Raw genomic sequence first — 15,011 nt, forward strand, 5'->3', positions numbered from 1 at the left:
GTTTATATGGGAATGCACTCTGAACCTGGGTTTGGAGGAGTTAAATAAGTGGTATGCTCTAATACAGCAGGTGACCTGTAATTCTCCCTTTCCACAGAGAACTTATTGCTGCCAGAACTAAAGGTTGGATCAGAGCAGCGGGACGTTTACCCAGTGGAACAGATGCCATTTTGGGTTATGGTAGATCTTTAATGCCAGTGAGAAGTTACCTCGCTCCTACAGCCTGCTTTCCTCCCCCATCCCTGCTCACCACCACACCCTCACTAGCATGGCTGCTATTTAGAAATGCCCTCTTCAGCGCAGCACCAGCAAGGAACAAACCCGTAGATCCCTGACAGAGGGCAAGAGAGCAAAGCCTTTAGCTACTCCATTTTGTAATGGCAGGCCTGACTCGCTTATCCAGTGGCTGCCACCTCAGCGAGGAGCAAGGGTGGAGGATAATCACTGCTCCATTGTATCTAATCCAGTATACGCCTGGAAGAAGATCCTGGTCTCTGCTGTTATGAGTAGGACCTTATCAAATTCATGGTCCGTTTTGGTCAATTTCATAGTCAGAGGATTTTTTAAATGGTTAATTTCACAGTTTCAGATATTTCAATTGGAAACTTCATAGTGTTGTAATCATGGGGATCCCAACCCAAAAGGGGGTGGGGGTGGTATAGCACCTGGAGCAAGGCTATTGTATGTGGAGTGGGGTTGTATTGCCACCCTTACTTTTGTTCTGCTGCTGGCTGCGGCTCTGCCTTCAGAGCTGGGCTCTCAGTCCGCAGCTGCAGAGCTTCCTGCAGGTGCGGCAGGTTCCCGGAGGTGGGTTTGACCCAGCTCTGGGAGTGCCCCATGCAAGGGAAAAGGGAATCCCGTCCCTCCCCAACCCAGCCAGGACTAGCATCTGGAGCCTGGTGCACGGTAGAACCCCCAGCCAGGGTGGCACTAGCCCTGCCTCTCCCCTACAATAGCCAGATTTCTCGGGGAGGCCAGATTTCATGGGGAACATCAGATTTCACGGTCTTTGACGTGCTCTTCATGGTCATGAATTTGGTAAAGCCCTAGTTATGAGAGTACATGGGAAACAATTCAATCATCTTAAAACATATGCAGCTTGGCCAAGTCACCGGGAGTGTGATAGCAGCTCGCTCCTCCTGAGAGCACTGGCAGTAATTGGTAAAAGATGTGAGCTAAGATCTACAACTAGCATTTAAAACCAATCCACACACCTGGCGAGGAAAGATGCTTTTAAGTACACAGATGCCCACCCCTGGGATTCCCTAGCGAGGCTCACTGCCCTGGCATTTACGGGTCAGCGCATGGGTTTCCCTCTCAGAGCAGAGGAGAAAGAAGCTTTATCCTAGGGTTTTTGTTTTGTTTTTTTAACGTAGTAGATAAAACAGCCTGAAATTTCCTCCCTCACTTGTCCTAGTTTTGTAAATACTCCGTAGTCCTGATTCACCTTCACGCTGTGCACAGCGGAGGAGACGCTCCTGTCAAATTTCCCTGTGTTTCACTCGGCTCGTTCTTTCCTAGCTACCATTTTCCTTGTTCCCCCCTCCTCCCAAGGGCCTCTACCTGCTCCTCCGTTATGCGATGGTGGCAGCCAGTGCAACCAGCAGGAGCCTGGCCTGTAAAGCAACCTTTTTGGCCACATCCCCCATGTAATTACAGAATTCCCTGCACAGAAGAGGCTGCAAAACAAAGCAGCTCAATAAAGCAGCCATTTATTTTAGGATCTGTCTACACTGCAGCTGTGAGCTAGCTCCCAGCCTGGGCAAACGGGCTTGTGCTAGTGGGGCTCAAGCTGGCCTGTTAAAAATAGCAGTGTGCACCTTTCGGCTCGGGCAGCAGTACAGGCTCTCAACCCGCTGCCCCCGGCTAGCCTGAGTTGCCACCAGAGCCCCAACATCCACGCTGCTATTTTTTAGCATGCTAGCTCGAGCCCTACTAGTGCAAGTCTGTCTACCCGGCCTGGGGTGCTCGCTCCCAGCTGGAGTGTAGACAGACCCTCAGATTCTGGGCCCTGATTCTGGGCTGTGGCTTGCCCCTTTCTGCTGCTCTGGCTGTGTAAGGGGGCTGGAAACCAGCCTTATCTCCCCAGCAGAACTGGCAAAGGAGCCCTCTAGGCTCCCCACAAGGGCCTGCCTGGCAAAGGGAAGTGTGGCCACATCACTCTGCCCTCTGAATATTCTGGGTTGCTAGAGGGTCTTTTGGGGTCCATTGCAGTCAGGATGTAAGTTAGAGCAGTCCTTGCCATCCCCAAATCAGCCCCTAGCACCCCTAGAATCCAGGGGTGAAAGCTGACAGAAAGCCACTATTGCTGTCTTGATGTCCGTGGAGCTCTGTGCTCACCCTCTTGCCCATCCAGCTTGCAGGAGCGAGGGCCATGTGCTGTTCCCTCTCACTCAAGTGCTGCCTAAATCCTCCTTTGCTGAGAAGTTGGGGTGCCTCCGGCTGCTGGCAATAGAACAAGCTGCTAACCTATGGAAAATTCCTGTAGAACATAAGAGGATTGACACACTAAACCTGATGGAATTCAGTAGCAATTGAGATTCTTTCCACAGGCTTATTTTTGACCTAATCTGTGCAATTCCCTAGAAGAGAGACACAATTTGGTATTAAATTCTATAGGATGATTAAAAAAGCCTGTAGAAAGATGCACATTTTCTGATGAACTCTGTAGCAGGGGTTCTCCACCTTTTTCTTTCTAAAAGGTCCCCCCCAGTAGGCTATAAAAACTCCATGGCCCAGCTGTGTCACAACAACTGATTTTCTGCATATAAAAGCCAAGTCGACGTTAAGGGGTAACAAGCAGGGCAATTACTGGGGACCCACGCCACAGGGGACACCACAAAGCTAAAGTTGCTCAGGCTTTGGCTTCAGTCCTGGGTGGTGAGGCTCGGGGCCCTGGGCTGCAGTGCTGCATGCCAGGGCTTTGGCTTTCTGCCCTGGGCTCTAGTGAGTCTAAGGCTGGGCATGCTTGGTGGACTCCCCTGAAATCTGCTCGCAGCCCCCCCAGGCGGTCCTGGACTCCTGGTTGATAACCACTGCTCTATAGGATCTTTCCAAAAGGGACACCAATCTCTTCAAAGAGTTAACGGTACAAACTGGCTCCTGCTTCCAAAAAGAGGAGCATCCAGATCTGGAGCTTGTTCCACCTTGCCAAGCCTGCACTCCCCACGAGGGGTTAAATTTCCCAGACTCTCTGGTGTCCCTGCAGTACATTCCACTGAAATGCCAGGGAGGTTGATGGGCTTATCTCTCAAAGGGGAGGGAAAAAATGACTCAAAACTTCACTAGAGTAGGAAGAAGAGCACTGCAGGTTATGGCCAAAAGACACTATAGCAATGGCAGTTTTTCTCCTCTCCATTGTGGGTCTGAGTGAGGAGCATGGAGAATACTTTTTCTAGGCCAGTGGAGAAGTAAAAGAGAGCAGATGGGGGCGAAGGGGATCTGTGGGGGTGGTTGTAGTGTGAAGCTAGGTAAAAGGTTCATCATTCGTTTTTTTTTTTTTTTTTTTAAAACCCTGTGTTTGATGTAAGGACAGGACATCAAAGATGTGGGTGTGTTCTGGATTGGGATGTTAATCCAGACATACATTGCGCTGCCCTGACTGGCTATCCATGTTACATGGAATCAGAATGAGGATTTAATCTGTTTCTCTCACTAGTAAAGGGAAGGGTGGATGTAATACAGCACATGGCCTGCAGCATTGACTCTTCGGTCCCTCTGGTTTAATCTGTTTTGGGGGTTTTTCCTGTCCATCTGTGTCCCACAGGGCTGTGCTTTAAGAAGCATCAGTGGACACTGGGTTAAACTTGACCATGATGGACTCAGGTTGCCACAGGACCAGAGGAAGCTTTAAACAGCAGTGGCTGTCCTAGGATATATGACTGCATGTACGCTTATAACCAGTTAGCCCCAGCCCACAATGCAATGAAAATAAACAGCACTGATCCTTTCAACCCTATGAAGCGGGAAAACAGTATTCTTCTCAAGTAACAGGTGGGTTAACACAGTCACAGAGAGAGAGTAAGTGACTTGCCTGAGGACACAGGGACAGCCAGTGTCAGCAGAACTGTGAAGTGGCTGGCTTCTAGCCCACGCTTCCTTCCCTCTTCTCTTGTTCAAGCAGTTAGGGGTGGGACTGTCTGAGAGGAGGGGTTCTAACATTTAGGTGTTTGCGTAGCCCAAGTGGGTTTAATATCTTCCAGCAAAACGCTAATATTAGACTTGTGTTAATTGAGAGTCCCCCTTCCATTAGGTGTATCACAGTAATTAAGTGTTATCTTCTGCTTCAATCTCTCCCCCTCACCACCAGAACACCCAACAAAATGGAGCCTTGGTTTTCCGCTAACCTTGCTGCAGCCCCTGCTGTTTGGGTCCCTCCGGAAAATCGCTAGGTCCAGAGTCCAAGGCACTCACTTTATTTTGCCAGTGTGTTTCTTTCTCCCCACCACCAAAATATTCCCAGGGTGGCAGTGTCCTGAAATGGATCGGCGCTGACCTGCAGCGACGACGGGCCGCTGCCTGTGGTTCCAAGGGAAAGCAGCCTTCAACCAAAGTGATGGGTTATTAAATCCAGTGCATGTACTGGAGACTTGACATTGCACTTTGCAGACCCATTCCTCCCATTGCTACCTCTGTGCATCAGCTCGTTCCCTTGTCCAGGCATTGTTTATAGACCAGGGCCACGTTGTCGGATGCTAGGTATCTCTGGGCACACGCCAACATGACTGGCGTGGATGAGAAGCGGGTGTGGAGCTGGGTTGGCTGAGTCTCTTCCCTCCTCTGACTTTCCAGCCTGAGCTAGTTTTCAAGGCTGCATGTGCTGTAAAGGGGGCACCTTCACACCAGGCACATAGTAATGAATTTGAGGATTATTCCTGTGAACTATGCTAACGATTCTCAGTTGAGTCTGATTTGAGCTGAGCAGCCCTGCCAGGAACAGCTGAGAGAATCTACCATGCTCGTTTGCCTGGCTTTAACCCTTGTTTCTCCTGGTTAATCTCTGGATCAAGCCTTAGTTGCATTCTTGTGTGCACATTTATGTGTGTTGCTGAGTGCTTGGCACGTGTAGAACATGTGATGAGGAAACAATCAGTGATAGTAAATTTTAAAGTTTAGAGAATGAGAGGCAGGGTGGTCCTGGATTGGACTTGGGAAACCTGGGATCTACTCCCAGCTCTGCTACTGGCTCGCTGTGTGACTTCGGGTCATTTCTCCTCTCTGGGTGTCAGTTTGCCCATCTTTAAAATGGAAATTGAAGTATTGTGTTAGGTGGAGGAATGGAGAAATGTGGGTGAGAATTTTTGTCATCCCCCCCACCTTTTTTTTTTTTTTTTTTTTTTTTTTCCCGGACAAGCTCTAACAACAATACTTCCTGTTCCCTGGCTAAACGCTTTGAAACCATCAGATGAAATGCCCTATGTAAGTGCTAAATATTATCAGATTAGTCAAATGCAAATGACCACCCTTCCATGAACAGAGGAACTGCCAGACTGGACCAGACCCAAGGTCCCTCTAGGCCAGCATCCTGCTTTTGACAGTAGCCAGTGCGAGATGCTTCAGAGGAATGGGCAAGAAAGATTCGTGGTTCTTCCTCTATGGAGGTGGTTGTCTTGAGGGTGGTGTCATGTGATGTTTTATAGTAAATGAAAGATGACATAATCAGCCCCTTGGTCACTGTATAGAACATGTCTCCTGTAGCTTACTTGGTTTGAGATCTAATGAGCTGCCTGACCCTGAGTGTCCATGTTGACGGAGTCTCTGCTACCGGAGCATTCAGGTACGTGACTAATTCCAAGGGAGTCCGAGGAAATGACCACCTTGTTAATGGCAATAGTAAACAGTGTGGTTCTCTTCCCACTTACTCTGCAGATGATGGAATGTCAAGCGTCCCCTGGAGGACGTGAGGACAGAAGAGCTTCAGGAATGTATGCAGGACTTCTCCAGTCTGTGGCATGTGCTTGTTCAGTCATGCAGTGGGAGGTTTGACGCTCCTACAGCTGCAAGGAAATGCTTGGCATCCTAGAGTTGTATCCTGGCTCCTGTAAACCCCATGCAAGGCTGTTGGCTTCCATTCCAAAAGCATGTTCCATGACTGTGCGCGGCACTTGACCAGTTAATTTAATGACCAGCTATGATTGTCCTCTAGTTTTTGGCCAGCCTTGCATTGCCACTTAGTGGCGGGAGCTCTGGATTGCTGTCACCAAGTGGGTTGTTCTGCATGATTTAAGTTTTCTGGTTTATTTACCAATAATCACAAGATTTAGGAATGGAAGATAAAACCCCTGTGTGCAGTCATTTTGCTCTTCATGGTATAGTCTAGTGCTTTGTACAGTCCTGTTTGAAATGTATCCGGTATTGAGGCTTCCACCATTTTCCTCGGGAGGCTGTTCCACATGCTAGTCATTTCATTAAGATTTTTGATTATATTTTTCTGTTCATCCTAAATACTTTTTCTTCTTGATTTTTATCTCATTCCTCTTAGTTATGCCCCTTTGTAAACTATTTGCCACCTTCCTTGGTGTTTAAACAAACTCCAGGATTATTGTATTTCAGTGTGTTGTATAAAGGTGGTCTGCTGATGCACGAGCAGGAGGAATATCCGGTAGTAGCAGGGAGGTGGTATTACCTCTATATATGGCAGAGATGACACCGTTGCTGGAATTCTGTGCCCAGTTCTGGCATCCTTGCTTCTAAAAAGTGTCAAAAATCAGAAAGGGTTGGTGAAAGAGTTACAAGAATGATCTAAGGTCTGGAAAACATGTCTTATAGCGATAGACTTAAGAAGCTTGATCTATTTAGTTTATCCAAGAGAAGATTCTGACATGACTTGATCCCAGCTTGCAAATACCTACAGGGAGGAGGAGATTTCTGATAGTAACCAGCTCTTTAATCTAGCAGAAAAAGACCTCACAAGATCCAGAGGCTGGAAGCTGAAGCCAGACCAATTCAGACGAGAAATAAGATGTACATTTCTAAGTGAGGGTAATGAACCACTGGAACAATTAACCTAGGGATGTAGCAGATTCTTCATCATTTAAAGTCTTTAAATCATGACTGGGTATATTTCTAAATGGACACCTGTAGTTAAAAAGAAGTTATGGGCTTGATGCAGAAATTACTGGTGAGTTTCTCTGGCTTGTGTTATGCAGGTGGTCAGACTAGGTAATCATAATGGTAGTTCTCACCATAAAATCTATGAAGCCATGAAACTCTGACTAGAATACACCGCAACGGGACTTTTCTCTGGTTATTTCTGGCATGACTTCAGTGTTTGTTCTCAAATTGTGGCCCCGTTCACTTCTCATTGTCTCTGCAGTTTTGACAAGGGGAATAGTGTGGAGGAGTAGGGTCTAAGTGATGCAGAGCGGATGGCAGGAGAGGCAGTAGCTCAACTGTAATGAATTTTTAATGCAGAGTTAATTCTGTGTAGAGGTGACTCCCACCAGCATTTATTGGGAAGTGCTGGTTTAAACATTATCTGGGCCATACCTTTCATCTTACCTTATTGCTCTGATTTCTCTTTGGTAAACAGCATCCAAGAGGGACTGTATCGAGAAGTTTGGCCCGAATACCGTGGAACGTATTACCAAGGATGATGACGCCATCTGCACTACTGAATATTCCAGGATTGTGCCTTTAGAAAATGGAGAGGTGAGCTATTGCTCTAGGCCTTTATTTCCCTGAAGAGCTGCTTATCTCAGGGTAGGGGAGGAATCAGGTGGCTGAAATAAATGAAAGGATCTCTGAGGAGCTCCAGGTACTCTTCTGGGGCTGGAAATGCTTCCACTTGTGTAGGGTGGGGAAAGAGCCTCATGTAAGGCTCAGAGGATGCTCCTCACTCTTTCCTCAGGCGGAAGAGGACTGGATGGGACTTGGTTGCTGACTGTCTCTGTACTACACTGCCAGGCACTTCCTCCTCCTCCTCCTCCTCCTCCTATGGGCTAAGCAAGCATTTGGCCCTCCAGGGAGCCAGACATCACGAGCAGAGCTGGACTTTTGTCTGTTGCAAGGGTCACCAGGCTGGCTTCAGACATCTGAGGATGATAATTGCACTCTTCCCTAGGGTGGGGGAAACTGTATGACTCGTAGTCTGTTTCCTTCAGAGCACTGTCAGTGTTGATAAATGGCTATGAGATGTGGTGGCCTGGGGAAGCTGGTGCACCCTGTTGTCAAATTCTGCTGTACACATGGGATCTGTTTCAGCTGTTCAGATACTACCGTAATCTGTGTATCCACCCCCCAGACTGTGCTGGAACCAGCAAGGGTCCTAACAAAATGCAAGGAGTTCAGCAAACCACAGACATTCTTGTTTATAAAACACACTGTTCTGTCCAGTTGGAGGACGTTGCCTTTCTCTGAAATCTAGGCCCTGGCTGCCAAACTCAAAGTGGAATGGGTGGGCTGTCAAAATCCTGCCCTTTCACATGTAAACTTGGGATCTGTGGCTAAAATGCAGGTGGGTTTTTGTGGGAGCATCTTGTTAATCCCCATGGGAGAATTCGGCTCAGAGGCATCTGCATGTCTTGGAGGCTGTTTGCTTAGTTTTCAGAGTAGCAGCTGTGTTAGTCTGTATTCACAAAAAGAAAAGGAGTACTTGTGGCACCTTAGAGACTAACAAATTTATTTGAGCATAAGCTTTCGTGAGCTACATGCATCCGATGAAGTGAGCTGTAGCTCATGAAAGCTTATGCTCAAATAAATTTGTTGGTCTCTAAGGTGCCACAAGTACTCCTTTTCTTTTTGTGTTTGCTTAGGCTCTGCCAGTGCTGTGTTTCTCCAACTTCACATGTGCTCTGCTGTAATTTAGCTTTTTCTTCTGCAAGAGCTGCAGAAGAAAAACCTAAGTGAATATGGGCAGTCACTTGCACTGGAATGGACCCTTCAGAAGTACTGACCATAAAAGGGTCTGAGTTTAGAGCGGGAGAAACGTCTTCCATACAAATCCTGACTGCCCATTGTCAAGCCTGGACTGACTGGCTTATGCTGAATTTAATGTCTACCTATTAGTTTGGCCACAAGATGGGTTGAAGGAGAGAGGATCTGTTTGTTTTTATGCTGCTACCCATCGCTGTAGTATCTGAGCAACTTCCATGTAAAATCTGTGGTGTTAGCCAATGGACTTCATAGACTCTCTGGCACCTCTCCCTTTTTGGGATCAAAACTCTGTTTGGGGAGGGTTTTTTAGTGGGCGGTTTCTAGGGGCTAGGAATCGAAGGGGCTATGAGTGTGGTGGTATTCTTATGGTTTTCTGGACGCTGGGAGATGCAAAAAGGAGCCACTTCTGAAGAACAAGTTGTGTCCATAGACTGCAGTTGAATGTCAGCCATTTTTGGAAACACAACGTGTAGGGAGTTGATTCAATCTACTGGGGTCAGAAAGAATTTGTGGTTGGCAGAGGGAGGCATTAATTTTCTGTCCACCTGAAGGTTTGTGCTGTGTGTTTCTCATTCTGCATCCACAGATTGTCGTCTCGCTGGTAAATGGGCGCCCAGGAGCCATGAACTTCTCATATTCACCTCTCCTGAGGAATTTCACCAAAGCCACTAACATCAGACTGCGCTTCCTGCAGACCAACACACTGCTTGGGCACCTGATGGGCAAAGCCCTAAGGGACCCGACTGTGACCAGGAGGGTGAGATGCTTTGAGATGCTAATGAGGGAGGAGTAGGTTTGGTACCATGTGCCTTGGAAAATAGTTCATTTGTGATGTAGAACATGCGGCTCTGGTAACAAGTCAGTGCCTTAAGTCAAGGTTTTTTGTTGAGGGCTGCTGGGTAGGATTCAGCACAATGGGGAAACTATTTTGCCAGTGTTGTCCAAAAGACAGACCTTTATATGTTCTCCTTTTACAGTCTCTTTCAAACAGACTGATATACTTTGTCTGAATGAAAAGAACGAGGAGTCCTTGTGACACCTTAGAGACGAACAAATTTATTTGGGCATAAGCTCGTTACCACTACAAAAGTGACTTTTCCTCCCTTGGTGGTCTACTGATAATTGAATTGTCTCGTTAGACAATTGTCTCCCCGCCCCACTTGTAAGGCAACTCCCATCTTTTCATGTACTGTGTATATATACCTGCTACTGTATTTTCCACTCCATGCATCTGATGAAGTGGGTTCTAGCCCACAAAAGCTTATGCCCAAATAAATTTGTTAGTCTCTAAGGTGCCACAAGGACTCCTTGTTGTTTTTGTTGATACAGACTAATGCAGCTACCGCTCTGAAATTTGTCTGAATGGAGAGAAGTCCCAGTGGGTCACTTCTACTTGTGCGAGTGGCTGGGGGAGAGGTCCCTGGGCCCAATGAGGCCACAAGCTAGCCATTTCCTCTGAGATTTCCCTCTCTAGGCTTGTTCTCGATCCAAGCTATCATCCTTGGGCAGCTGTATCTGATGATGATGCTGGGTGAACCCAGTCCCGAGTGCATACCAATGGCTAGAGCAGGAAATCTAGCCAGAGGAAAAACTATTCTCAGAGTTTCACTGCCAACAAAATAAAAATCCAGAACACCTGCTGGAGCAGCACCTGGTTTCTTGGCTGTGCTGGGAGCCCCAGACTCTTGCTAATTAGCTCTGTGATCATTAACAGGTGTTACTGCAGCTCAGGGGAATGTTGGCCAGGAGTCTGAGAACATGCAATGTATTTTGCCAGTGGGAGGGTGAAAGCACCCGTGTGGCTTCTGCCTAATGATCCTAAGGCCAGTTCTTTCTGTCCTCTCCCAGTATTACTACAGCATCAAAGATATCAGCATTGGAGGGCGCTGCGTCTGCCATGGCCATGCGGACGTCTGTGATGCCAAGGACCCTACTGACCCCTATAGGTAAGACCTTCAAAATTCCATAATTCTGGTGTTTGTGTCGAGATATTAAAAACTGACTGTGCTAGGAAGGAAGGAAGGCTTCTGCGATTAAGGACTGGATCGGGAGCCAAGAGACCTGTATTCCAATACCACTTCTGTCACAAATGTCCTGAGATAACCTTATACCAGGATCAGTCGCCATGCATATGCCAGTAACTTTCTTGTTCTTGCCTGGTTTCAGAGTAGCAGCCGTTGTTAGTCTGTATTCGCAAAAAGAAAAGGAGTACTTGTGGCACCTTAGAGACTAACAAATTTATTAGAGCATAAGCTTTCGTGAGCTACAGCTGTAGCTCACGAAAGCTTATGCTCTAATAAATTTGTTAGTCTCTAAGGTGCCACAAGTACTCCTTTTCTTTTTGTTCTTGCCTGTGTGATAGGGTAGTGGTTCTGCAATTGCATACAGCTGAGTCATTCAAAAGAGAGAGATTATTAGTGGACCCACATTGCCTTAGCTAGACCCTACTGTCTGGTTTTCAAAATGTTTCATTCTGCAGACACCCCGAGAAGGCATCTGTGGACCCACCACCACAGGGAAATTCTGCTACGTGGAGTCAAGTCAGGGTGTTGGATCTCTCAGTGATGTCCCCCAGAGCAATGGTTCTCAAACTTTTGTATTGGTGACCCCTTTCACACAGCAAGCCTCTGAGTGCGCCTCCCCCACCCCCCATGTAAATTAAAATACATTTAAAAATATTTAACACTATTATAAATGCTGGAGGTGAAGCGGGATTTGGGGGTGGAGGCTGACAGCTCATGATAACCTCGCAACCTCCAACTTGGGAATCCGTGCCCTAGAGCTGTGATTTCTGTTCTACAAATCAAACTTTTTTTTGCACAAACTTTTTTGTGGGATGCATATGAGGCGGCTAGGGAGAAGCTTTTTTAAAACATTCTCAGCCTTACGTTTTTTCCTGGATTAAAGCCCTAAAATGTAAGCACATACTTAACTTTAAGCATGTGCTCAGGTGCTTTCCTGAATTGGGTCCTAGAGATGTTACAGGAGAACATCTCTTGTCCAGATCATTTGAGACACTGGTGGGATAAGAAGCTGTCTTCAGAGAAAGCACTTAAATAGCTATCTCCATAATCTGTGGGAAGTTAGCTTGAACCAACAGTTCTGTCCTCTGCCCTCTTACTCGTCTTTAAAGAGGGGGGTGGGAAAACATTTTGTCATGGCAATGCTAAAATCTTGCCAACCTATCTGTTTGTTTTGTGGTTGGTTCTTATCCCAAAAATAATTGAGATCTCTCTCTCTCTCTCTCTCTCTCTCTCTCTCTCTCTCTCTCTCTCGTGTCTCCTTTGCACAACTGTCTATTGTCTAGTTGGGTATAACAAACAATTTACCTCATTACAGAAGAAGGCAAAAGTACAAGATTAAAAACTTAAAAAAAAACAACAAAAAAAACCCAATCCAATCTTCGTGTTCGCAGGTTACTTATGTGTACAAATTGCAAAACTAAATAAATCCTTGACACCTGATGTTTAGACATAAGCATCAGAGACTCACTTAGTTGGGTTACAACAGACAAAACATCATTTGGATCCAAAGTGTAGGTGGAAGGCAAAGCTCTCCAGTCTTGCGGGGAACATGTATGGTCCGTGTTCCAATATAATACGGTGTCAGGTTTTAAACAAAACATTCCATTGTCAAAGGGGGGGAAAAAGGTGAAATAAAAAGCAAGGCCTCGAAGTGCAAATTGAGTAATGAACATGTGTGAGCTAGCAGGGGGAGGAGTTGCTTTAATTTAAAGAAAAAACTATCACTAAACTGAGATTAAGAAACATGCCCCTATAAAATTGGGCAACTTCAGTGGGTGAAGTCCGGTTCCTAGCAGACTGTGATCCATTATGCAAACCAGTGCCATCACAGTGGGCACCCAGTTTAGTAGCCTTATCAGAGTGGCTGAGGACTGAACTCTCCCTCACTTCTAGCACTGGTCTCTCCCCTTTAGGCTCAGAGCAATTTGCTGGGGTCATGTAGGTAGGTGAGCAGACACAGTGCTGAGTCTTGATTGTATCCTGGCATTTACGTGGCCTCCATTGCTATAATATCCAAGTGCTAAACAGCTTTTCGTACATTTATCCTCACAACATGCCGGTGAGGTGGGGATTGTGCTGATGGGAAACTGAGGGACAGCGGAGATGAAGGGTCTTTTTCCAAGCTCACGCAGGAAACTTGTGGTCAAGCTGCGAATTTACCCCCCGTCTCTGCAGTTCCAGACCAGGGCCTTATCCACGAGACCATCCTTCCATTCAGGATCATTGCCAAACATCTTTCTTGAGTGGAAAATTCGCTACAAGCCCAGCACCAACTCTTTGATGCACTGAGAAATGCTTGACTCTATATTTGTCTCATAAAATCAGTGGGACTGCTCATGGGGAATAAGGGGCTCACTGCTGGCCCCACTCATAGGGAGCACTGGCTATGCCGAATTCTTCTTCTTCTTCTTCTTTTTTTTTTTCCCCCCCCCTTCAGTAAAATTGATATGAAGGCGTAAATGGCCAGTTTTTACAAACAAGCAAGAACTACAAAGCTGTTACGTTTCTGGCCTGCAGGAGCCTCCTTGTCAGTGTTTCCAGCTAGAAACTCCACATAGTTCCTGATAACCATGAAAGCATTGAGTCTTAGCCATCTGTTTGCAGCCTGTGTTGCTTTCATGAATAGGCTGGGTAGGTTCAGCTGGACCTGATGAAGCTTGAGTTTCTTTCTCATACGGATCATGTAATGGTTTTGGATCTTGTAAAGCGAAATTTCAGCAGGTCCCAGCCAAGGTTAAAATCCGCTAAGAATTAAAACAAAGGAGGTATTGAAAAGCAAGTCTGCGTTGGGGTACTCGTCTCTCTCCTAACAAATAGTTCAGTAAAGATGTGAACTGGATAATTCCTTGATTTCGTTTGAAAACTAGGTGTTGCTAGATGTGTTTGTTGTCTTCTGTCAGTGCTGCAGAATAAAGCAGATGCACCAGTGCAGAGTGGTTATTTAGCAAAGAGCGACCTTGGTGTGTGTGACTACATAGCTGGGGATGCTCCCGAGAGGAGGCTAAAGTGAGAGGAGGACAGACCTGCTGGATCCTGGCCAAACACCAGCTCTGTTCATTATTATATTCTGATTTCCAGAATCCCACTTTGGTTTCATTTAGATGCATTTGTTGTCTTTGCTCCTTGTCCCAAATGGCTGGGTAGCGTTGCAGCAAGCTGTTTAAACAGCTGCCACATTTCACTCCAGATTTGGCTGCTCTTGCCTAGTGTGGAAAGTGTTTCCTAGTTGTGTTCTTTGTATAGTCGGCGAGTAACGTCTGCAAGGCCCTTTGGGATATGTCTGCACTCTGTAAACGGAAGAATATAAAATGGAACCACTGTAAACTGATAGCAAACCAGACAATATAAACACGGCACTGGAAGTGCAGCGAGAGAGGCAGCCAGCTGTAATTCAGCAGTAATTCTAATATGGTTTAGCTTCCAGGGAGGAAGACGTGGTCAGAACTGCAACCGCAAAGAAGAGATGGGAAGCAAGTTCTTCCTTCTTGCCTTGTCTGAGCTCCATGGGAATTAAGTTGGGTGTTGGAGAGAAATGGGATTAATTTGAATTTTCAGTGGAGGAATACTCCCATTTTTCAAAGGCTTTGACAGCAGCAGTTTGTAGCCTCCCAGCAGAGCAGGTATGCAGAGATAATTAGGCCCAATGATGCAATGTCTCTGTGGCATGAAGACATGGAGCTGGTGCATTGAGATACCTAGCTTGACATTGCATGACGGGAGGGTGGTGAGGCTGTCAGCAGATGCAGCTGTGGGCTTTGAGCCTGACGGGGTTATCGTGTCATCTACGGCAGCTGTTAGGGCTTCATCATTCCCTCATAAATCTGTGTGTAATCCTCCCGGCTGGGAAGTGCAGTGTATCGGACATCATGTGTCCTACATCTTCAAATGCCAGGGCTTTGACAGCAGCAAGACAAGAAGATACAAATGGAGGGAAGCCTGGAATTTTCTTTTTGTTCTGGCTGAATTAAAATCCTGATGGTATCTCAGCATTTAAACTCTGCTGAACATTGGGAGGTAGCTGTCCGGACAGGTTGTATTGATTTCCTAATTGGTTGGAATATACAAAAGTTTTGTGAAAACCACACTCTGATGCTGTCAGGTGAGGATCCCTGT

The 15,011-nt window shown here is 46.5% G+C and overlaps 1 protein-coding gene across 2 annotated transcripts in view; it reads left to right on the forward strand.

Annotated features, from left to right (window-relative positions):
• The window catches only part of LAMA5 (laminin subunit alpha 5), a 166,182-nt gene that overhangs the window by 67,591 nt on the left and 83,580 nt on the right, over positions 1–15,011 (forward strand). For both annotated transcript variants that reach the window (XM_038369253.2, XM_043496168.1), the window contains exons 4-6: positions 7,532–7,650; positions 9,461–9,631; positions 10,723–10,820. In XM_038369253.2, the coding sequence (XP_038225181.1) occupies positions 7,532–7,650; positions 9,461–9,631; positions 10,723–10,820 (388 nt within the window). The remainder of the gene's footprint in view (positions 1–7,531; positions 7,651–9,460; positions 9,632–10,722; positions 10,821–15,011) is intronic.

The sequence above is a fragment of the Dermochelys coriacea genome, chromosome 13 (genome assembly GCF_009764565.3).
Source record: "Dermochelys coriacea isolate rDerCor1 chromosome 13, rDerCor1.pri.v4, whole genome shotgun sequence".
Lineage (NCBI taxonomy): Eukaryota > Metazoa > Chordata > Testudines > Dermochelyidae > Dermochelys > Dermochelys coriacea.